Genomic DNA, 23,714 nt, shown 5'->3' on the forward strand with positions numbered 1-23,714 from the left:
TGCAGACATCTGGGGTGCGGTAACAGGAAGAAAAAATGACTGAACCAACCAACTGGTAGTAATATAGAAGTTCTGCTGACCTAAATCCACACATAAGGTAATTTTGAACTGAATCTGCTGCATCTTCTGTTGCATTTCTCAATGCATTTACAGTTAGATATGACAATATCCCAGGTCACTCGTGTTGCAGCAAAAGTTATCCTCCCACACTTCAAGGATGATGGAGTGATACCGCATTAATATTGCAAGTGAGACATGCAGTGCCAGTAGTGCCCATAGCACATCAATGTCAGTGGAGCACTTGGTTCCATGCCTTTTCCCACTCAATGATTCAAGTGATTCTTATCTAAGCAGAGTGACTGTTCTTGTCAAAGAAGGCCCATACATCACTTATGTACATGTGAATTCCCATATCTTTGTAAGTTAATTTAGCTACTTAATTTAGCTTCCTGAGCACAGCATTCCCTTCTTCATGGTGTTCTCTCTCTTGTTCTTGGCTGAATGGCCTCCAGATTGCTTTCTGCGGAGGACTATTATGCCCTCTACCAGGTAGGGTGTTCTTTGATAAGGAAGCGCAGGGCATTCTTTCAGGAAGGATGAGGAGTGCACATCTTCTGACCACGCTGTGAATACTGTAGGCAAGCTCATGTTCGTTTAATGGATTCATTCAGGCACAGGCACATAGTATATGCTGAACTGTTCAGTGCTGCTGTGGCCGTGACTACAGTTTCACAGAATTCTGGTTGCAGCTGTGAAGCTGATTTAGGCTCTCCACCCTGCCCGATCTGTCCCATACCACAGCTTGCTCCTCAGTCCCGACACTTCAAAATTTATAGGATTGTGCTGAAGAGTACAGCACTGCAGTGACCCAGATTAAAAATAACCTTTTTTAAAAAAGGAAGGAGGATGGAAAGGGGGAGGCGTTTTTGGTCTGGATCATTCAGAGATCTACTTGTGATGCAGCCTGATGAACAGTTGTATTTTTACAACTGAAGGAAGAGCATATTTTTATAGGGTCAAGAATGAGCAGATGGAAATGCAGAGAAGAAACTTCGTAGGCTGGCTTTATCACCAAAGCTATCTGCTGTGAGACTCATCTGGGTTTCTATTTTACGTGCAGAGAAGTGGAGGTTTCAGGTAGTGTTAATGCCATGAATTACAGCACCTGCACTTTCAGAGTCAGGGAGCTTGTGATCAGAGTCTCTCAGGCTCCCAGTAGCACAACTCCTGACAAATACACCTAAATTCTGCCTTGTTTCTTTTGTTGGATGTAGCCTTAATTGCTTTTACTCCAGGATCTCGAGAGTCTTTGTGAATAGAATAAACTATTTGAACTTTTTCAGTGGCATTGATTCCAGCAATTTTACAGCGAATTTATGAGATATGTTCATACTTGCTTACAGCACAGTCTATCTAATAAGTTCCTTCTCCTTATGACTAAATATGAATATGTACTAATATGGGAAAGAATCTTAAAACTATTCAGGTTCAGGAATTGATTCTTCTAAATAAGACCTTTTGAGTATTATCCTACTGTAGTTAGATAGCTATCTAATTATCTGGATTTTATCTTTTTTAAGTTGTCAAAGACATAAATTACTGGCATTAAGCTACCAGCCAGTAATTTTGATCCTTTGCCTATTAAAATATGGTTCTACCAGAAGATTTTTATATATATATATATATGTACATATATATGTATAATCTGCATTACTTCTAGTATTCAGTCTTGAAGTTAGCTTCTTCTATTGGCTTGCTAGTTTGACTGCCATCAGTAAAAGTACAGAACAACTTACTGCATAAATAGAACAGTCTTTTTTCTGTTCTTGAATTATCTTAAGCCAAAGCTTTAAAAAGGAATATCCTCACTGCATTCTAGACCAAAATGCCTGGAACCAGTAGAATCACATCTATTTATTTCAAGGACATTTTTATCAGACTTGCTTGAAACAATTGGATGGAGAGTTTTTGTTGCATTTTGTAAAGCAAGTTCTTACCTCAAGAAGGTATTTGCATATTTCAGTGCTGACACAAACATCTCAGTGCTGAAATGTACCATGCCACCAAAAAACTAAGGAATTTTGTTTTTGTTTTTTTGCATTTTGTTTTTGGTTTTGTTTGCATTTGTGCAATCCAGTTGCACAATGTCTCTGGAGATCGTTCAGAGCACAAGTGTCCCTCAGACAGCAACAGAGATCAAACTTGCTTCTTGAAAGTAGCCTTCCTAGGTCAAGCAATTGAGGCATTTCAATCTTTGATGGTTTATGGGAAAGTCAAGGTCATCTGTAAACTGATCTAATCTTTGGTGGCTGCCTGCAAGCTCAGGGGAGGGCTTTTTGTTTCCTTCATTGAGTTCACAGCCTCTGCCAGCGTGATTTGGCTTTTCAATGTCTTGGTTAGCGTTGCAGTTGGCTTTTTACCACAAGATCTCCTCTTGGGGGTCATGATAAAATGCTTGGGATGGCATCAGTGGGAATGGTTAATACGTTGAGAGGGTGATGTTCGTTACAACTTATTTCCCTTGTATCTTTTGTTACCTGGACTGATAGATCCCTGAGCATGTTGATTTAAATGCTATCCTCTAGGCTAGTAAGTAAGGACAGACACAGATGTGTCAAGCAGTGCAGGACTGGTTACTTTGGACCTTTCAAATTATCTGGGGCACTACTGGTACCAATGCATTGTCTCTATTTATTCAGACTGTCTACATTAGCAAGCAGTGCAGCATGATGGGAGTGAATATGTGGAGTAAAACAGTTGAAGCTGTTTTGGTTCAAACTGGCTGTATCGTGGTACTCCAGACTGAATGTTCCTCAGCATCTAGAGCGTGAAATGCTTTCCCATTTAGTTTTATCCTTAACAAATCCAGTTCATGCTCTTCAGAGCAGCTTTAAAATAGAAACCAAAGCTCTGCAAGTTGGAGCAGCTTGGAGGTTTCCTTCGGAAGCAAAAACTTGATGGAAGCAAGAACAGTCAGAGTCACACTGTTTACAGTGAATGTTCAGGGAGCATTGACACAGAACTTATCTCCAATGATAACTTTTTTTATTTTACTATGTTTTTCAATCTCCATTTTGTAACAGCCTTATCTTTAGACTCCTTGGAGGGATAAGCAAATTCCTAATTGTGAGCTCTCATGAAACCCATTTGATAAATAAACTCATCTTTTATTTTCAGAAGGAGTTAATCTAGAATCCTACTTTCAAGAGTTGCAGTCTTCCTAAACAGAATCACTCACCACTAAATTGATCCTTTTTTCATATACTGGCTAATTTGAAGCAGATGGATTTTTTCAGCTGGGATGCATATCACTATTTCAGAGTTATATATTTTCAGCAGAGGGCAGAGCAGCAAGTGATCCAAATTCATGTTTCTTGGTGGAGAACTGTTGGAACCTTAATTCTCCTCCATTCCTGTGGCAGGCACAGGAGAAAGAATTTATACAAGGCTTTTGTGGAAGTAGTTGCTTGTAGTAGGCTGGGCTCCGTGATGCAGGAAGATTTGAAAAGATCTATGTTCCAGTGTTTATAGAGACTGTGCTGTCTATCACCAGGGTGCAGGCTCTTCACATCAATAACCCAGCCTTCCTAAGCCAATGAAGACAAGAACGTGGGCTTTGTCCTGCTGCCACCAAGGAGTGGGTAGCTTTTCACTAATGAACTCATGGGCTGCCTCTGCCAGTGAGATAATTCTTGGCTCCTGTCCCAGGACTGAACTCTTCAGCCACCAGATCTTCATCCCTTTTCTTCAGCTTCTCTCTTCTGATTCTTAAGATTTCCTAGCACAGATTTCACGAGTAACCATGCCTTTCCACATCCCCCAGCACTGCAGAAATGTTGTCTGGGAGGTGACATAGTCCAGCCTCTCACTCCAAGCGTGGTGGCTGCTGGCAGCAGATGAGATCACACCTGGTCAAGCCCTGAAAACCTCCAAGGACACAGATTCCCCAACGTGTTCCAGTGCTGTACCATTCTCCTGTTCCTTATATCTAACCTGGCTCTCTGAAATTACTGCTTGTGGCTCTCACCCCTTTTCGTGTCGTCAGGAATTGCCAAGAACAGTGAAGCTATCTTACCTTTGTAACTACCCTTCAAGTAATTGTACTTCTTTCATTCAACAGATACTGACTGCCAACCTAGAGAGAAGCGCACTCCCTAGTTACAGGCAGGGCAACCCTGCAGAGGTCCTGCTGCTGTCCCATGCCTCTCTCTTCCTCCGGAGCTGCTTGCTGGCTGGTGTTGGTGGCCTTCTGATCTCCATCTCTTGCCAGCCAATCCACCTGTTAGGGACTCATCCTAAACTTCCCGAAAGACTGCTTGGTTATGTTTTCTGGGATGTGCAAGCAAGGAAGCTTGCTCATGCAAGGGATAGGCCTAGCCTCCTCCTTACCAAAATCTTGATGTTACGTTTTTCAATACCATCCTTTCATTTTATCTCTTTGTTATAAGACCAGAAAGTACCCAAGGAAAAAAAAATCCTCATGTATCTGAATAATAGTAATTTCTGCTGGCAAAGTTTTCTTAAGCTATCTGTTCCATCTCTAACAGCATAGGATTTGTTGTATTCTACAGCACAACTCAGATTTATTGATTTGAATATTATCATTTTCACACAAATTTATCTCTGGTTTTAACTGTAGATTTCAATGAAGTTATATAATGGATCTTATTGTCCCAGTACTTCATTTCAGTGTTAAGGAATAAAGTTTCTTGGACTCTGATTGCATTACATCAGCTTTCTCACACTAAGAGTTTTTTTATAGCATTCTAGACCAATCTAAAGTCTGGGACAAATGTAGGATTCATTAAATGCCATTTTTCTGAGAAACAGAATAGTAAGATTGCACTGTGATGATATGTGTATGAGTATGCATCTTTTTAACAACTAGGACAGAGGACTAGAATTCAGGAAGCTATTTGACAAACAAACATTCCCGCCTGTGGAAAGAGGGACAGGCAAGTCAGAATGAATACAAGGAAGTCGTTAGGATGTGTAGAGGTGAAATCAGAAAGGCAAAAGCCCAGCTTGAACTTAACCTGGCCACTGTGGTGAAAAGGAATAAGAAACGCTTTTATAAGTACATCAACAGTAAGAGGAGGACAAAGGAGAATATCCACTCTTTGCTGGATGAGGCTGGGAATGTGACCACTGAGGATAAGGAAAAGGCGGAGGTTCTGAATGCCTTCTTTACATCTGTCTTTAAAAGTCAGACCAGTTATCCTCAGGATACTCCTCTCTCTGACCTGGTAATCTCGGTTGGGGACCACACTAACTCCCCTGTGATTCTGGAAGAAACAGTCAGAGACCTACTGCTCCAACTGGACTGTCACAAGTCGATGGGGCCAGATGAGATCCACCCGAGAGTGCTGAGGGAACTGGCGGAGGTGATAGCTGAGCCGCTTTCCATCATCTGTCAGCGCTCCTTGTTGACTGGTGAGGTCCCAGAAGACTGGAGGCTTGCCAACGTGACTCCCATTTATAAGAAAGGTCGTAAGGAGGATCCGGGGAACTACAGGCCTGTCAGCCTGACCTCGGTGCCAGGGAAGGTTATGGAGCAGATCGTCTTGAGGGAGATCACGTGGCGTGTATGGGATAACCAGGGGATCAGGCCTAGCCAGCATGGGTTCATGAAGGGCAGGTCCTGCTTGACCAACCTGATCTCCTTCTATGATCTGGTGACCCATCTGGTGGATGAGGGAAAGGCTGTTGATGTGGTCTACCTAGACTTCAGCAAAGCCTTTGACACTGTCTCCCACAGCATTCTCCTGCAGAAGCTGGCAGCCAGAGGCTTGGATGGGTACACTCTTGGCTGGGTAAGGAGCTGGCTGGAGGGCCGGGCACAGAGAGTGGTGGTGAATGGAGTCAAATCCAGCTGGCGACCGGTCGTGAGTGGTGTTCCCCAGGGGTCGGTGCTGGGGCCTGTCCTCTTCAATATCTTTATTGATGACCTGGATGAGGGCATCGAGTGCACCCTCAGTAAATTCGCAGATGACACCAAGTTGGCTGGAAGTGTGGATCTGCCTGGGGGTAGTGAGGCCCTACAGAGGGATCTGGACAGGCTGGAGAGCTGGGCTGAAGCCAATGGAATGAGTTTCAACAAGGCCAAATGCCGGGTGCTGCACTTCGGCTACAACAACCCCAGGCGACGCTACAGGCTTGGGGTGGTGTGGCTGGAGGACTGCGTAGAGGAAATGGACCTGGGGGTATTGATTGATGCTCGGCTGAACATGAGCCGACAGTGTGCCCAGGTGGACAAGAATGCCAGTGGCATCCTGGATTGCACCTGGAACAGTGTTGCAAGCAAGAGCAGAGAGGTGATTGTTCCCCTGTACTCAGCACTGGTGAGGCCGAACCTCGAGTGCTGTGTCCAGTTTTGGGCCGCTCACTGCAAGAAAGACATTGAGGCCCTGGAATGTGTTCAAAGGGGGGCAACAAAGCTGGTGAGGGGTCTGGAACACAGGCCATATGAGGAGAGGCTGAAGGAGCTGGGAATGTTCAGCCTGGAGAAGAGGAGGCTCAGGGCAGACCTCATTGCTCTCTATAACTTCCTGAAGGGAGGTTGTAGTGAACTGGGGGTCGGCCTCTTCTCTCGTGTCATTAGTGATAGGAACAGAGGGAATGGCTTCAAGCTACGGCAGGGGAGATTCAGGCTGGACATTGGGAAGTATTACTTTTCAGAAAGGGTGGTCAGGCACTGGAATGGACTGCCCAGGGAGGTGGTGGAATCACCGACCCTGGGGGTGTTCAAGGAAAGGCTGGATGTTGTGTTGAGGGACATGGTTTAGTGGGAGCTATTGGGAATAGGTGAACGGTTGGACTGGATGACCTTTTCCAACCTTGGTGATTCTATGATTCTATGATTCTATGACATTAAACTCTTAACTATTCTGTGCCTCATATTTTCCATCTGTAAAATGAGAACAGTGATATTTCCTACTTTGAATAGCACTTTCTGATTTAATGATCTATGATTATCATTATTTCTGTTGACAGTGGCATCAGCTCTGTTCCAAATTGGTTATAATTGGAATGTTTAGATGAATGAAAGCAATTACAGAGCCCTTATGCAGCAAACATTTAAGCTTATGATTAATTTTATGCACATAAGTAATAGCATTTACTTCAGTGAAGCTTCTCACGTGAATAAAGCTAAGCAGGTTTGAAGTATTTGGAGGTTCAGGAGTGGAAGGCTCTAATAAACCGTAGTTCTTATATAGAAATACATAATTAGGGTCTTCTGAGGGAAATTTCCAGAAAATTCGTTTTAACTTTATGCTACATTTAACTACCTGTTGTGGAATAACTGCTAATTTTGTTCACAAAAACTCAGTGTTGCAGCCATCGATGATAAATACTGGCTTTAAATTTTGGCTACAACCCAAAAGCTTATTGTTAAATATGTTTTGTTAGTATGAAACTTGACTCGTGGCAGACTCCTTTGTGAACGACTGATTACTAGGAACATCAAACTGAACTTTTCTGTTCCACAGCCAGAACAGTTACCAGTAGAGCTTTTTTTAAAAGGGATTTTTAATTTTTTATATTTTTTTACTCAGAAGAAACAGTTTATGTTTGTACATTGTATGGGTTTGTTTTCTGCGTGATGATAGCTAGTTATTCAGCTTTACCAAAGATAGGAAAAAAACATCACGTAAATGTGTTGAAAGGAATTCTTCAGTAGAGAGGAGAAACCACCAAAGCACGCAGAGCAGAGGCGGTGTGAGCAGCTGTTGTGGCTGTAGTGAGGATGCTGAGCAAAGGAAAGTGTGGGGCTAATGAGGGTGAGGACTGGGTTGCGGTGTAGGTTGCTATAAAATGCCACTGCCTTTTGGGCAGACAACAAAAAAATGGGAACCACCACACAGCCTTTTGCAATCCGGCAGTGGAACAGTTCAGCTTCTAGCTACTGTTTTGGTTTTTATCATTCAGTGACCTTTTCTTTTCTTGTTTATTTGTGCAGTTGATGGCTTGGATAAAGCTTCAATCGCTAACTCAGATGGACCAGCCCCAGGATCCCAAACTCCTCCCTTCAAGAGAAAGGGCAAACTTTCTACCATTGGCAAAATTTTTAAACCTTGGAAATGGAGGAAGAAGAAGACCAGTGACAAATTCAGAGAAACGTCAGCAGGTATGAATGTGGCCCTTTGGTGGCAAATAACAGGAAATGCTGTGATGGCTTTGCAGGGTAATAGCTGAAGAGGTGTTCAGACATGTCAGGGACAATTTAGGCACAGTATTGGACATACACAAAAATTGACCTTTGACAAGGAAAAACCTTATTCAGATTCTGTCCTGAGCCTGTTACTGAAGTGTGTGGCTTATTAACTTAGTATTCATTACATATTATATTCTTTTGATGTTGGTAACACTCATTTTTTTAACTAAAAAACATGAAGCTGTGTACTTTGTATCATCAGGTGTGTTGGGAATGTCTCTGTGTTCTACTAGTAGCCAGTGGTTTGGGATATGAAACAAACCTTGCCTTCATGGGAGCAGAACTTTGGTCTGTTCAGAGAGGAGAATCAGATGTGATCATGCACAGAAAAAAAAAGAAAAGAAAAAAATCAGCTTTGCAATCACTGCTCAGCGCCTTCTCTCCGCAACCGGACGGGCTTGAAGAACAAGTGTGAAATAAAAGGCTGTGACTGGATAATGTTAGTTCTGAACATGAGCACAACTGAAAGCTGGATTTAGTTGCCTAAACACAGGTGCTTGGTGCCACCTGAGATGCTCTGGCCGTCCTGGCTGCTCTCCCGGAAGGTTTTGTGTCGTGTTTGCCATCGCTGTGTGTATGTCTCCAAAACCTTGAAGCATCTCAAGTGGCTGTAGTCATTCATGCTGTTAGGAAACTTAACCCGCTCTGCATCTGTGAGTCTCTGTGTCACAGCTCCAGCCAAGATTTCTGCAGGAAAATCCCAAACTTCTGTTTTGGGATTCAGACATTCAACGCTGTGCTTTTGTCAACTTCAGCCCAATCAGAGTCCATGGCTTTTCAGATTCATTACCACACTGCAAATTCTCTGTTCACTGTCTTCCATGTCTCTAGGCTATAAAACCAATCTCCCAAAATGTCCCTATTGAGAACATTTGGGAGTACACTGCTTTACATTTTAAGTCCAGGAACCCCTAGAAATTGCAGCAGAGAACTCTTAATAAAAAGCAGTGTCTATCTCAATGATCTTAGAGCTAATTTTCCAGTGATAGTGATGTCCTCTCAATTATCTCAGCTGTGTATGTTTAGTTCCACTGCCTCCTGGGTACTGGCACCTGTTCTGTCATGAGCTATATCGCAAACCTGATCCAACAGAAAGCTAAATACAGTGAAACATAACAAGAAGTAGCTTTTATTTTTCTTCAAAGGTTACCACTTGTGGTCTAGCTGTGTGATTACTGTCAATAAAGCATACTGAATCTGAGAGGAAGTACAGAGCCTCTGTTGGAGCTTCTTAACATTTAGAAAAGCTGTTTTTTTTAAACTTCAGCTGTATTTTTGCATCACTGCCTTTCAGGTCTGGATGTTAAAAATTAATGTTGTTTTCCTTATCTTTTTTTTTTCTCCAGGGTTAGAGCTTTATTTTATGATAAATCTTTTCTTTAAAACAGAGCACCAAACTGCAAACAGAAATCCATAAGAGATAGGAGTATTTGCATGTCGAATCAGCAGAATAATAATAGAGTCAGTGGTGACAGATTAATATAGTGCATAGATCATGTAACTGGGATCTCTTTTGGTCAGCTGAATATGTGGCTGTATATAATTTGTATTGAAAAGTAGAGGTTAACTATCTGCACAAATGAAGTATATCTATAGATGTTACAGAGCATGAGAAAAGTTAATGCAGAGGGAGGTAACAGTTAAATAATTGAAGTTCCTGCTCTAAGTTCAGTCACAGAACTTTGTATTTAATAGTTCTTATTCCCAAAAATAAACTAGCCCAACTGATTAACTAAGTGCCTAATGTATCTTGGGTTGAGTATCATCTTCTACACAGACTTGTAAATTATCCCCCCAAAACCTTTAATTTGTTTTAATAGCATTGTTCCAGGTAACCATGTAATATGTATCCATGTTTTGTACAGTGAAGGCTGCTATTGTATTTAGTAACACGTAGTAATATAAAATTAGTGTTGTAAAACACAGCTAACAAAAAAATGAAACCATTCTAATAATCTAAATTGTGTAAACTAGACTACTTCAGTGCCTGTATAGTCTGTGAAACATAGATGTACAAAATTCAATGCATGTCTTGGTGAACAAAACCTAAGCATTTTATGCGACTTTGGAAACTTCTGATATTTTTTCAGTAGATGGTTTTTTATTTCTTTTTCTCCCTAAGTAGTCCATATGTTCTATTTTTCATAAGGCTTTAATCATCCATCCCACTACATTTTAATATTTCATTTATTTGGGTGGGATTGTACAAGTAAAGTGACATGGGGAATTAATTTCAGATTTTGAAAACTTTAGTATCCTTTTGTACATTCAGCACATCAGTTTGCATTCGTAAATTCCAGATTATGTGCATTCTGCCAACCATCACAGTATTCAGTTGTTTTGTTTTGTTGTTTTTTTTCCTTAAAATGAAATGCTGGGACTTACATAATATCTGAAGATCTCATCTTTCATCTAAGAAGTAGCAATAACAGTTGTCTAAGATGGGGAGAAAGTAAATCCTGATTAAATTAGATTGTAAATTTTAAAAGTAAATATAAGGTTATTTTTCTCCCATGTTATACAGGAATTTGTCCTTTGAGACTCTCTAAAGTGTAACCTACAGCTAGATGAAAGTGGCACAACTACAATTCTCAGAGTTTTTATGCTGAGATAGAAAGAGGTGTCTAAATATTAACTAATATCAACATAGTGAACATTTAGTCGTAATTTTGCTTAGGCGTCATTGTCATTCACCCTCCTGTCAACAATCAAAGCTTTTTCTTCCAAGTCTGGCTGTACTGGTCCTATGTTAGCAGCCTGTTTGAGGCTAGATATACCTTTAATCCATGCTGATTGCCAGCTAGTAGTATCAGTAGTGCTAGCAGGAGCACACCAGGATAAGTCACTTGTGCTGGCTTTGAGCATCCTCCTGCAGTTCCTCCTCTGTCTTGGCCAGGAACACGGATTACCTCCCCTCATAATTCCATACAGGGAAAAGACACAGATAAATCATTATGTTTTTGCAGCAGTAAGGTATTGTGTCTTCAGGAGTCCTAGAAACGGGGTGGCAGCCCCAGCTACACCGTGAACAAGCTATGTGTATTTGGTGCAAATCAAGTTAGCTTGAAATGGAAGCATATCTTGACGTGACTGTGTTATTTTGCTGCTGGGAAATCCCAGAGCTGTAGGGATGTAGTTTATTGGTTTTTAAGCTCTACGTAAGAAAGATACGGAACCACTTACATTTGTGTACGTGCTTCCTGTGAGGCTGGAGTCAGAAATGAAAACCAGATTGGACTGCGTTCATCCTGCCTCAGATGGTTGTTTCAGGAAAAAAAAAAGTTAAGGGAAAAAAAAAAGTTACCCTTGCACTCCTTGAGGAAACAGACCTGAGGCCAACGGAGATTGAAAAGATGCATTTCCTTGGCAAGTTGCCCCTTGTTGCTTGCTAATTGACACAGCAGAAGAAACTCGCTTATCTGATGTGAGAAAGAGGAAAACATCCGCACAAAATAAATTTCCTGCAGGAAATCCTCTTCCTCAGACAGCTCAGTCAGAGCTGTATTTACATCACAAAACGGGTTGTGTGTGTGTATATCTCAGATGTAGGTGGCCGATCTCCTGGTCTGAGACCATGGGAGATGATATGATATGACATTGCATGTATTGGTTATTCTCTTATTCTCTGGCCACAGCTTGGTAAGTATGTGTGCAGCTGAAGAAAGTTCCTTTTGAAACAGAGTATGGGGTATTGGAAAGAACTTCTATTGCTATAACTGGGATTTCAGTCAGCTTTTTGAAATAGGCTCTTGCAGATTTGACAGGGCTGTAATATGCAGTGTGTTGACAAGATCTCATGTGACTGTATTATGCCAGCAACTGGGAGATATTCATAAACAGCAAATACAACAAACAACAAAAAAAATACGGACAACTAGATGTGGAAGTATTTGGTCTGATCTGGGAATGAGGGCTGGAATTTTTCCCCTTATGCAACACATTTCCCATGCTGTATCTCAGATAATCTGTTCTCTGGGCACTAATTGTATAGTTTCTGCCTAAAGATTTTTTATAAGTAAGTAAACAGAGGATGGCATAATCTTAAGGGCTTCCCCCCCTCCCATCTCAGTGTTTTACTCAGAGGGCAAAGAAGACAGCAGTTAAAGTCTTGGCATGAAGTAGGCGCCACTTCAAAGCTGTGCTGTGAGAGTATGTGCAGGCAGGGAGCGGGAGGCAATTTTAGCTTGTACTGGGTCAGAGAAAAATTAAAATTTGGAATTCTCTTGAGCTTCTTTGGGATAAGCAAAACTAAAAACTGGAGAATATCCAGAATCTCACATTACTCTTTAAATAAAATAATGTGTTCTTAAGACTACTTGAGGTTTGTAGCTGCTGAATGTCAGTAAGTCTTCTCTTTTTGAGGGGGCAGGTAAGGAGTGATCCGAACTGCTTTTTGAGGTAAACTGTTATTTTGATTGGTTTGCTATTATTTATGTTGGGCTAAAAATACACGTTTGTGGGATCCCTTGGGTAAGTAAGATTTACCCAAGTAAATGAGGTCTGCAATTCAAGGCTACATACAGTCTGATACATTGACATACTGTTAGTTACAACTGAAGTTAATGGAGGCACCAGTGCAGTTTGTATGCTAAGTGAGTTGTGAAGGTAAAACACGTAACAAGCAAATAAAAGCTGTACCATCTGCACACCTGTCAACCCACATTCAGACATTTTTTACCTTCCCAATGCTTGACTTTGTAAAAAAAGCATTATATTAAGAGAGTTTACCTAAACCTAATGGTAGTCTAATGTGATTTGCTCAACTAAAGGTATGAGATCCTTATGGTCAGTGCAATTGTTGTGATCAAGATAGTTGGCTGTGTAAATGTGAAATGTATTACATAATGAAAAGTCTTTAATAAGCAATAAATTAAACTTATGAATCCACTCTGGCTAAATAGTGCCCAGTGCAGGCTCATGAGTAGACAGTAACCTCATTCCTCTTATACAAGAGTACGTATTTTTGATTACTCTTACTTAAATTAAAATTCTGCTTTTTTTGTAGGAATTAAAATTGAGATACTTATAGTGAATGCCAGCATACTTTCTAATGTTTTTTTCTGTGACTCAAATAATGTTTTAAATAAATTATCATTTCAAGCTGAATTAACTGAGTTTAATCAGTTTAAATCAAAACAACACTTATAGCTAGAGTTTCAAATGATTAAGGATTTGGGCTTAAGCTTCTTATCTGTTCATAAATATTCTAATCTGTAAAATGGAGATAATCTAAACGATGTAACAAAATCTGTGTGATGTCAGTACAGTTCTTTGAGGTCTTCAAGTGGAAGTGTAAGGTGTCAATGTCTTTTAATGCCAAATGGTGTTTTCCATGACTCTTCATTAGGTGTGATATAGTGCTGCAGAACTGAAAAAATGCATCATCTTGAAAACTTCAGAGAGACATAGGTATCTGGTCAGATTCAGCGTTACTGAATTTGATGAAAAGGATGTATTTTCTAGTAGTATTAGATTAAATTTCACAAAGAAGTATATAAGAGAGCATCTGATATATATGAGAGCATCTGATTTCACTGTCTCCAGTTAAAAAGGTGCGAAAAATCAGAGGGGGGAAAAAAAGGTGGGAAGTAAATTATACTTCTACAACTGAAATACAACTGAGCATTTATATTGCAAGCAACAAAAGGATAGATGTGGTACTGAGAGACGTGGTTACTGGGCATGGGTGGTGATGGGTTGACAGTTGGATTAGATGATCTATGTGGCCTCTTCCAACCTTGATAATTCTATGATTCTAAAACAGGTATAAACTACGTGCACAAAGAGTTCATCTGCGGGTTTCATATCAAGGGAGATTTCACTCTGCTAATAAATATACTTACTTTCTGGGAAGATTATAGCCCTTGGTTAGTGCCTACCTGCATAGTCCTCTGGCTTCATTGTCTGTGTTCTTTTCTCCAGAGGTCTTTGAGGGAGTAAGTGTTCACCTACATGAAGAAAAACTTGCTGGAATATGGCACACTCCTGTGCTTTGCTTACTGTGTAAATAACTTGCATGGCATGCAGTTGGAAGGTATATATTTCAACAAGTAATGCTGAAAAATTGAAAGAACTTTTTAAGAATGGAACTTAGGAAGGCAGTCTCAACTGCTCTGCATTCAGGCAGCCATGCTCTCCCCTACTCCCAGCTGTGTCCTTCTGCCCTGGCTTTTGCACCAGCACTAATTTTTGTGAGTTCAATCCAAGCAGCTGCTTAACAGGATTAGGATCAATTTCCAGCATAAATTAAGCCAAATGAAGCTGGCAGTGCTATGCTCCTGCCTCTCTGGTGCCTCCATTCTTGTTCAGCCAATTGCAGCAAGAGCTACTTGCTGCTGGAAAATATGTTTGTCGGAACACAGTATGTTTGCTCAGAAAACAAATGGTATCCTGAGCTCCATCAGAAAAGGGGTGGCCAGCAGGGAGGTGATTGTCCCTCTCTACTCTGCTCCATCTGGAGGCCCCATCCGGAATACTGTGTCCAGGTCTGGAGCCCCCAGTACAGGAAAGATAGGGAGCTGTTGGAGAGGGTCCAGAGGAGAGCCACGAAGATGATCAGGGGACTGGAGCACCTTCGCTACGAAGACAGGCTGAGGGAGCTGGGCTTGTTCAGCCTGGAGAAAAGAAGGCTGCAGGGTGACCTCATTGCAGGCTTTCAGTACCTAAAAGGAGTCAACTCTTTGGAAGTGTAGATAACAGCAGGACAAGGGGAAATGGTTTTAAGTTGAGGGAGGAAAGATTTAGGTTGGATGTCAGGGGGAAGTTCTTTACAGAGCGAGTGGTGAGGTGCTAGAACAGGCTGCCCAGAGAGGTTGTGGATGCCCCATCCCTGGAGGTGTTCAGGGCCAGGTTGGATGGAGCCTGGGCAGCCTGGTGTAGCATTGAATGTGGAGGTTGTTGGCCCTGCATGTGGCAGGGGGGTTGGAGATGATCCTTGAGGTCCCTTCCAACCCTGGCCATTCTGTGATTCATTCTGTGATTCTGTGCTGTCACAGAGGGTAAATTCCTGAAACATGTGTGAGGACTTTCTCTGTCCTTGCTGTAGTACTCACTTTACCATGTGACTTCTCTCAAACCAGTCCAGCTCAAGTGAGATTGAAAATACTTCGTGCAGTATTTAATTTGCATAGAGCGGTTAGACTTGCACTAGAGAGTAATTGGATTACCAGAGTGTTTGAATTAGTTGATGAGATAAATCACCTTATTGTTAAGATCACCACATCATTAATAGGATGAAGTCCAGCGCTGCTGAAGCTTCTCTGCATGACCTCAGCTTGAGCTCCAAACATTGCTTGGGTTTTGATGCTCATATGTAAACAGAATTGGGATAGGTGATTAACTTCTGCTAGCAATGCGGTGAAGAGGGGGTTTTACAGTAGTGATGTTCACAATTTCTGAACCGTGCACCAGTTTTATAAATCATTTCAGTGGCCTCCCAGATCACCAAATTGTATTGGCATAGGGTTAGGGTGGAGTGGGGAATTACTCTATTTTGCCATCTGTAAATACTTTTCCCTATAAAACTGTTTTACATTTTTCCCATGGGAAATAAACATAATAATTAAAATGTTTGATGTCACAGTCATTTTTGTGTGTGTTGTATGCTTTTTTTTTTTTTTAACCTAAAAACAGGATGCTTCATTTTTTTCCATGACAGCCAACCAGCCTGGATGAGGATGTTATTCTTTTTTAGAACAGAACTTTTTAACTTTCTTTTTAAGATTTACTTTTATTTTTTTACTTAAAATAGTTGTGCAAAGTTTACTCTATGAGCAGTTTTATGACTTGACCAAAAACGTTGCTTGCTCTGAGCAGGATTTGTCTCTCAAAACATCTGTAAGAGTAAGTGAAGGTATCTTGAGCTGACATAGTCACTCCAATCATTAATAAAGAGGTGCTTTTAAATATTAAATGCCAATGTTTGGATGAGTTTAGTTTCATTCTGGAGGTACATATTCCCACTGACGGTGAAGGAAGCCCCACTGAGCCTAGCTCAGCTGAAGACATTGGATCAGATGAATCCCACCTTTTGTGGCTGAAGTTGTGGGAGAGTGTCCCTGGAAACCCAGAACACTTCTGTAGAGCTGAGGGAAAGAAGACCTGTCAGGGGTTCTTAATTCTTTTCTCCGTTTTTCACAAGCGTTGTCAGTATGAGAATAAATCTATTCTTAACTGTGCTTTTTCTTTAGTGTTGGAAAGGAAGATTTCGACAAGACAAAGCAGAGAGGAGCTGATAAGAAGGGGAGTGCTGAAGGAAATGCCTGAGCAAGGTGATGACATTACCTAGAATTTAGCTCCTAAGTGCTAAACATGGATGGTAAAATCCCTATTGCATTGTTTCTGTGTAGTCCAACTAGTTATAAGGAAATAAAGCAGAGGAATGTGAGAAGTAATTTGAGCCAGTTGAATTAAACAAAGTTGGAGTAAAAAAATACGCATTCTGTAGCTGCTTCTGCCAAGAAATGCTGCCTCACTTCTGGCCATATCTTCAAATATCTTTATGCTTCCTGTAAACATGGATGGCTGCCATTTCAGTATCATAAAGTGCCAGTGCTGGGATCATACAGATCTCACCACTGCCACACCGGCCACATTCACAAATAGCAGAAATATAAAAGTCTGTGGGGAAAACACTCCTTGTTCAAAAACAATTTAGAATTAATAACCCCAAGTTTGTGCCTGGAAGAGTATGGGTAGGCCATGGTTAACACCTCTGCCCCACCTCTGGTTATGTTTCTGAAATGCTTCTAGTAGTATTCTTTTGACTATTATTTACTACCTATAAATCTAGATGGGATAAAAATCAAGCGATTAAAATAATTTTCAGTAGCTTAAAATAAAACCATTCATCACTTTATCGAGAAATCTGAGAACTCCATGATTTTTAAAAACAGTTCTATCCTAGAAATTGTACTGCCCTGCCTGAGCTGAAGAATTGCACACATTGATCCTTGGAAGTAGAGGGCTTGTTTGTTAGCATGTAGCATCACTTGTCTTTGCAGTCTTGTCCAATTACCAAAATGTGATAGCCAGTATAGCTGACTTCTTAACTTGTTTCTGCCACTATCTGTGACTTAACACAAGAAATGTGAAATTTCTACACCTCAATCTGCCCATATTAATTTTGAGCATTTTTTGCTATGTGCTTTTTTGGGCAGCTGTGTGACTTTGTTGATTGATGGTTGCAAAATGCATTTAGTCTGTTGGCTCAGTTAATGTAAGCTGTTAACATTTCAGGTAAGTAGAAAACACTTTGAACATAAGGAATATCATTCATATGTTTGCTTTGGTCATTAGTGTCCTTGACCTGCTATTCCACTCTTAAAAGGGGTAAAAGGATGGAATGGTAAAACAGTGTTTCCCCTTTTTCCCTTCTTAAGACCATCAATCCTGTCTGTGTTGCCTTCATCACACTATGTCTCTTGTCTGATGAAAATTATAATCTTTATGGAGCAATTCGGAAGAAACAGGATTGTTTTGGATGGACTAAAAGCAGAGATAGAGGGAAGACAGTGGTTAGGTGGTGTGAAGCTAGTTAGAAGGAATGTCTACAGAGCTGAAAGCTAGATGAAATGTTATGGAGTATTGAAATGTGAGAGGTAAGAAGTGCAAAGAAGTGACTGTTTCACATGGGATGGAGAAGAAAGAGGTGGGAAGTGGCAAGGATGTAGATGAGATGTTAGCAGAATATGAGCAAGGTAGCAATCTTACGTGTGGAGGCAGAAAGGAAAGTGGACTTAAGAGCATCTGGAAGGAAAAAGCTGAGAAATTTGAATGCTGCAGTCAAATAAGAAGGCGGCCTTGTGCAAATATCAGCTATAGTAAATGAGACAAGGTTAAGAAGGCAGAACTTAGGTTTTACACATCATTTTTACACATCATGAGAAAGTTAGTTGTGTGGTTAGAATGAAACCATCAGCTTAATCCACAGAACAGCCTAAGGAAGTAAGAGAGGCTGCATAATTGTATTGAAACGAGGGAACTGCCAAACATCCAGATCCCACAGCACCCAACAAGGAGAAGAAGAGAGTGGAATTAACACAATTAATGAAGAAGCAACAGGAGGAACCAGAAGACATTACAGGTAAAGTTGCAAAAATTTTGGCTGATAAGAGCATCCTGTAGAAGAAGGGCAATCATCTCTGAGAACTGGAAGTGTGGTGTGAGCAACCTACAGATAGCAAGGCTTGGACATAACCAGAGAAGAAAATCAGTGGTTTAAAAATGCATAGAATAGAGAACAGATATCAGTCAACAGAGGAAGTTGTGAGCCAGCAAGAGTACACAGCATTTTTCAGGGACATAGATACAAATAAGGAAGAGAAATAATTTTTATTCTTTTTTTTTTCAAGAGGAAAAAGAAAAGAGCTGAGGTAGTTCACATGAGTCAGTAATAGTCATAAGAGCTGGGAGAGAATTGGACTTACAAAATGTATTAACAGTATGTAATATGTTACAAAGAGTTTTAACCATGATTCTTAAGATTGGATAATGACTCGCTATCATTAATAGTAAATTCACATTTGGGAATTGATCGCATATATTCTGAAAATTTCTGCCTGATTTCTGGCTGATACACCACTGGGATACAACACGGTTGTTCTGCATGCTGTGGACATGCAACTCTATGTATGTCCAGGTCTGAGACCTTTGGAAACACACTATAGATACATTATGTTCCACGTGAATGTCTTTAAGCTATGTAAACCAAGATCATAGAATCATAAAATGACCTAGGTTGAAAAGGACCACAGTGATCATCTAGTTTCAACCCCCCTGCTCTGTGCAGGGTCACCAACCACCAGAGCAGGCTGCCCAGAGCCACATCCAGCCTGGCCTTGGATGCCTCCAGGGATGGGGCATCCGCAACCTCTCTGGGCAACCTGTTCCAGTGCATCACCACCGTCTGGGTGGAAAAGATTCCTTATAAAGGATGTGGGATGGAAGAGTATGGGATGCTAACATGTACAGAGTTCATATCAGAAGATGGAGCCTTGAAGCTTGAGCTGGAAAATAGGCCCAGTACTGTGAAGATATCCACTCAAAGACCTGGCAGCCTATGGAGATCATTTAGAGAGTTACTTTTCAGAGCCTATTATACACTCCATTAAATCTTTCTGCTTTGCTTCTATGGTAACTTGAAAGCAGAGAGTTGGTGTGTAATGTCAATAAATGCTAAGCAAGCAGTTAATTTGGACGTTGGCTTTTTAATTTTTATTTCAGATGGTGATGTGACAGTAAATTTTGAAACTTCAAACGGACACACCATAGCTATTGGTGAAGAAACCATACAGGAAGAAAATGCAGTAAAAGCCAGTGGAGATAATGGCACTTTATCAGAGAAACCATGTGGGCCAGAAGGAAAAAAAGAAGATCAAAAAGGTAAATGGACACATTTATCAATTTTTTTCCCACCTACTTTAAACGCTAACGTGTTCTTCCATCAGCACCAATACATGCTGTAAGCTCTATCCTACAACAAGGATGCCAGCAGAACCTGCCAAGAAGATAGACTTGCAAAACATGGGTATTTCATCACTGGTAGGCATACTGTGGATACAGTAAGGTAACAAATAGAAGCATGGTATGAGCATGAAAATACATGCAGAGATGTTTCTGAATTCACTGTGAACCTTTTGTGGGCAGGCTTTGGTTCCAGGTTTTCCTTTTGTGAAAGAAGAAATAAAATGTTTGTGCATCACCTTGCAATACCACTGCAGAAGTGGCTCATAGCTTAAATGTTCAAGTGTTTAAGCTACTTGAAAACTGTATGTCGTTTTGAAAATTACTTCAGCAGCTCATTCCCGTTGGTTTTCATTACCTCTTAAGTACTTAAATTCCAGCTCTTCAGAAATATTCAAGGGAATATATTGCTACTACAAATTGAACTCAAGTCATTTATGGAAAATGTACTTTATGCCTATGTGATTTTCTGTAGATAAAATGCACTAAATCCTGTTAAATACTCACTGTGCCCCAAATCTCAAGATCCATATTAATTTTGTTACCTTCATTCAGATTCACTTTGGTGACAAAGTTTGACTGAATAAGGGAAATTTAAAAACTCAAGTGGAATCACAAGGATTTGGACTGCATTTAACCTCTTTCTGTAGTGTGTTGAATACTGGACTACTTCTTTTCACTGTTTAAAAAAGAAAGAAAGAAAGAGAGAAAAAGTGAGTGTTCTTAAGTACTGCTCCATCTATTGGATTTTCTACAGGAAAGAGCAAGGATACAAAAGATCAAGAACTTCATGGCTGGCTGTTAGGCCAGTCTTTCCAATGTTACCTAGTAACCTTTACCTAGTGATGAATGAGCCTTTGGAGGATGAGAGGGTCAGTTCAGCTAACACAATAATTTGAATTCTTCTCTGAGCTATGTAAATCACTTGCCTGTGTAAAAAGTGGCTGGATTTCCAAGGAGAACTGCACTTCTTATGAGATTCCTAGTACTTCCTGTCTCCCAGCAAGCCCAAAATACATAATTAGCTTTTTTTCATGACATTTAAATGTGTATATCTTTTTATGCCAACTAGAACCAGATGTGTATAGGGTCAGGAAAAAAGATTTGCAAAAGCCATGGAAAGCTCCTTAAAAATGATTTTGGGGCTAGATCAGATCATTTGTTATTTTATGCATCCCTAAATACAGCCTTCTGAACCTGTCAGGTCTTGAAAGTTTTCCCAAGGGGCATATTTTTAAAGATACACAGTTCTGAGTATTGAAATCCCATCCAGCTGATGCTGCAGAATGCAGAACTGTAATGAAAAGGGGAAGGTACAATATCTGTTTCAAACATGTTGAAATGAATGAAATATTCAGCTCTCTCTCTCTATTGTGCTGACCTTAAAGAACTTTGAAATGATTGCTGTACAAGAGTAGGCTCAGTGCCAAGGTATATTTAGCTATCACTTTATCACAAATTAAGCAAGAAGGTGAGTCAGTCTGTTTAAGAGTAGGGCTTGCAGATGCACCTCACAGATGCCTCTCATCTGGTGGTGTAGTCTTCAGAGCTTTTTTATGGCAGTAGGTCTTCATCACACTACACCCACTGGCAGGGGGAGAAATAAGCCACTGATGTGATGGTTTGCATTAGCATTATCTTGATGCTCAAAGAGCATCAAAATCAGAGCTATGGCAGGACTATGGGTATACCTGGCAGTGTCCTCTGGTTAGACTGTAACACATGCTGCTTTTCCAGATCACAGATCACAATCGCTGTCAGAGGAACTGAGATAGGTGGAGTGAATACCTGCCTGGATGCCTACCTGTGCGACCTGCTGTAGGGAACCTGCTTTGGCAGGGGGGTTGGACTCGATGATCTCTGGAGGTCCCTTCCAACCCCTACAATTCTGTGATTCTGTAATACTAGCTGGACTGTCATGAGCAATGAATTCAAGGTGGTTTTGTAGAGATTGATGTTAGTCTTTTTAGAGTCAAAAACTCTTATGTGTAAATCTTACAGGAAGTTCTTTGTACTTTCCATGTTTGTGAGACCTGAAGACAGCAATAATTCCTGCTGTTTAGCAGCACAGTATGCTGCAAACTGCTGCCAAATCAAAGCGTTCTGAAAAATGCAGCTCAGCCCCTGAAAGTTATCAGGTTATTTTAAAACTCATTTATGAAATGGTGGTAGCTCTTACTTGCTTTCTAGTTCTAACAGATTTTGAAAATGAGCTTCCTGCTTAAATATGATGATGATTGCTGATGCTGGAAGTTTAAAAAGACCAAATGTGGCAGGCACAGTGGTCAAGTGGTAAGAGTTGGCAGCAGTGCATCATGGAGCAGGGAATGTGTTTGGAGTTAAAAGAAGTCACAGGAAAAATGTTCTAGCGTGAGCCACAGAAATGCAGTATTTGCAGGGCAAAAACAGTTGGCTCAGCCACATATTGGAGGAATGAGTTAAGCAAAAGTAAGTGAAGCAGTAGCCTGAAAGCTGTTCCCTGCGCTGCCAAGCATCCCTGCAAATTTTGCACCGTCTGCTCGTGGGTGTCTTCTGTATTTGGGGAAAAAAATCCCTTTGGAAATTACAGTGTGGCCATTACTTTTTGTAGCTATGATATGTCAATCATCCAAACGGTGTAGAAAATTTCTCCTTTATGGCAGCATAATAGGAAGGTGGTGATGCAGGTGATTGAGCGATTAAGTTTTACAAAAACAGGTGATTGAGTTATTAAGCTTTGCAGATGGGAAAGCAGAGCCCCGGGTCTTTTTCTTGGATTGTTTATTCACATTATATGTGTACTAGGTTGAGTTCTGAATACTTTTTTTCCTTAGTTTGGTTTTGTTTTGACTACAAGTCACTAGCATCTTTTGCTGAAAACACGGAGCTCAACTGTAGCCATTCTCTGTGAGCATGCTGGAAGGGATACAGAGCAGCACATGGGCAGGCAGCGTGCCAGAGTACGTGCTGCCTGTCTGGCCAGCAGGCTGGACTGTGCTGGTATCCTGGGGCTCCTGATCAACGGCCCTTGTCTGAAAGAGCCCCTGTGGGCCTCAGCACTCCAGGTTCCCAATGAGGAGCATTCCCTATGAACCTTGCATAGAGGTTCCATGGATCCCCTTCTTTCTTCCTTTTGTACCCTACAAGAGTGTTGGAGAAGAGCAAAAGCAACATGGGTAGAATAGATATCAAAATTGTAGCTGTTGCCCAGTATAGACATAGGGACATAGCATGATGGCACAGGATGCTTGCTGAACATTGTAAAACCTCCTGGTACTGTGTCAGAGCTCCTTTTCTACTTCACACTTTCCCAAGATGTCTCTGGCATTCAAGATACACCAAAGAACCATGAGTTTGTAGCTGAGTTGTTTGTAAACTTTGATCTTACTCTTTTTTGATGTGGCAAGTTAATCTTTTTGTGATTCTGGTAGATAATTTCATTGTTAGCTTAAGTTGAAGAGAAAGTAGGTAGTTGAAAGTGAAGCAGGTTCACTAACCATTAGTGATATGCTACTTGGAAAAAAAAAAGTTTCATTTTGCCTACCATCAGTCAGGTAGGAGTGATAAATAACTGCACTGCAGGAAGCCAGAGCTCTCTCGTGGGTGCTCTGGGTATTCTGGGTGTCATGGAACATAAACTTCTGAAATGTTCCAATACCATTTATAGCAGACCCAAGTCCTCTTAGGTTTTCTCACGTATTTCAGTGAAGGAAACAATTTCTAGTCCTGTTTCCAAATGAATTAATAGGATCCATCTGTATAATGCTTTTCCTCCACATCATAACTAATCTGAGAGCTGACAAATGTCTAATTTTTAGTTTAAGTTTTAGTTCAGAGGTTCTTTCTCTTATATCTACCTTTAAATTTAATCTTCTGTTTTTCTCATGCATAAGGAGAAAAAGAAAGCTGGAGTCATAGGCCCTGATCTTATGAGTATGCATACTTGCTGACCAACGCTGTAATTCGCATTCAAGGGAATGTTCTTTAAACTCAAGTTTTCTGAATTTCTTTTCTCAGAGGCCTTTGCTTTATTTCCCCTAAGTGGAAAAAAAACAAA

At 40.8% G+C, this 23,714-nt stretch overlaps 1 protein-coding gene across 4 annotated transcripts in view; it reads left to right on the forward strand.

The window, feature by feature from the left end:
* Window positions 1-23,714, forward strand: part of PHACTR2 (phosphatase and actin regulator 2) — a 125,879-nt gene that overhangs the window by 69,631 nt on the left and 32,534 nt on the right. For all 4 annotated transcript variants that reach the window (XM_048937204.1, XM_048937208.1, XM_048937206.1 and 1 more), the window contains exons 2-4: window positions 7,961-8,128; window positions 16,405-16,485; window positions 19,439-19,597. In XM_048937204.1, coding sequence (XP_048793161.1) covers window positions 7,961-8,128; window positions 16,405-16,485; window positions 19,439-19,597 — 408 coding nt within the window. The remainder of the gene's footprint in view (window positions 1-7,960; window positions 8,129-16,404; window positions 16,486-19,438; window positions 19,598-23,714) is intronic.

This window comes from Lagopus muta, chromosome 2 (genome assembly GCF_023343835.1).
Source record: "Lagopus muta isolate bLagMut1 chromosome 2, bLagMut1 primary, whole genome shotgun sequence".
Taxonomy (NCBI): Eukaryota; Metazoa; Chordata; class Aves; order Galliformes; family Phasianidae; genus Lagopus; species Lagopus muta.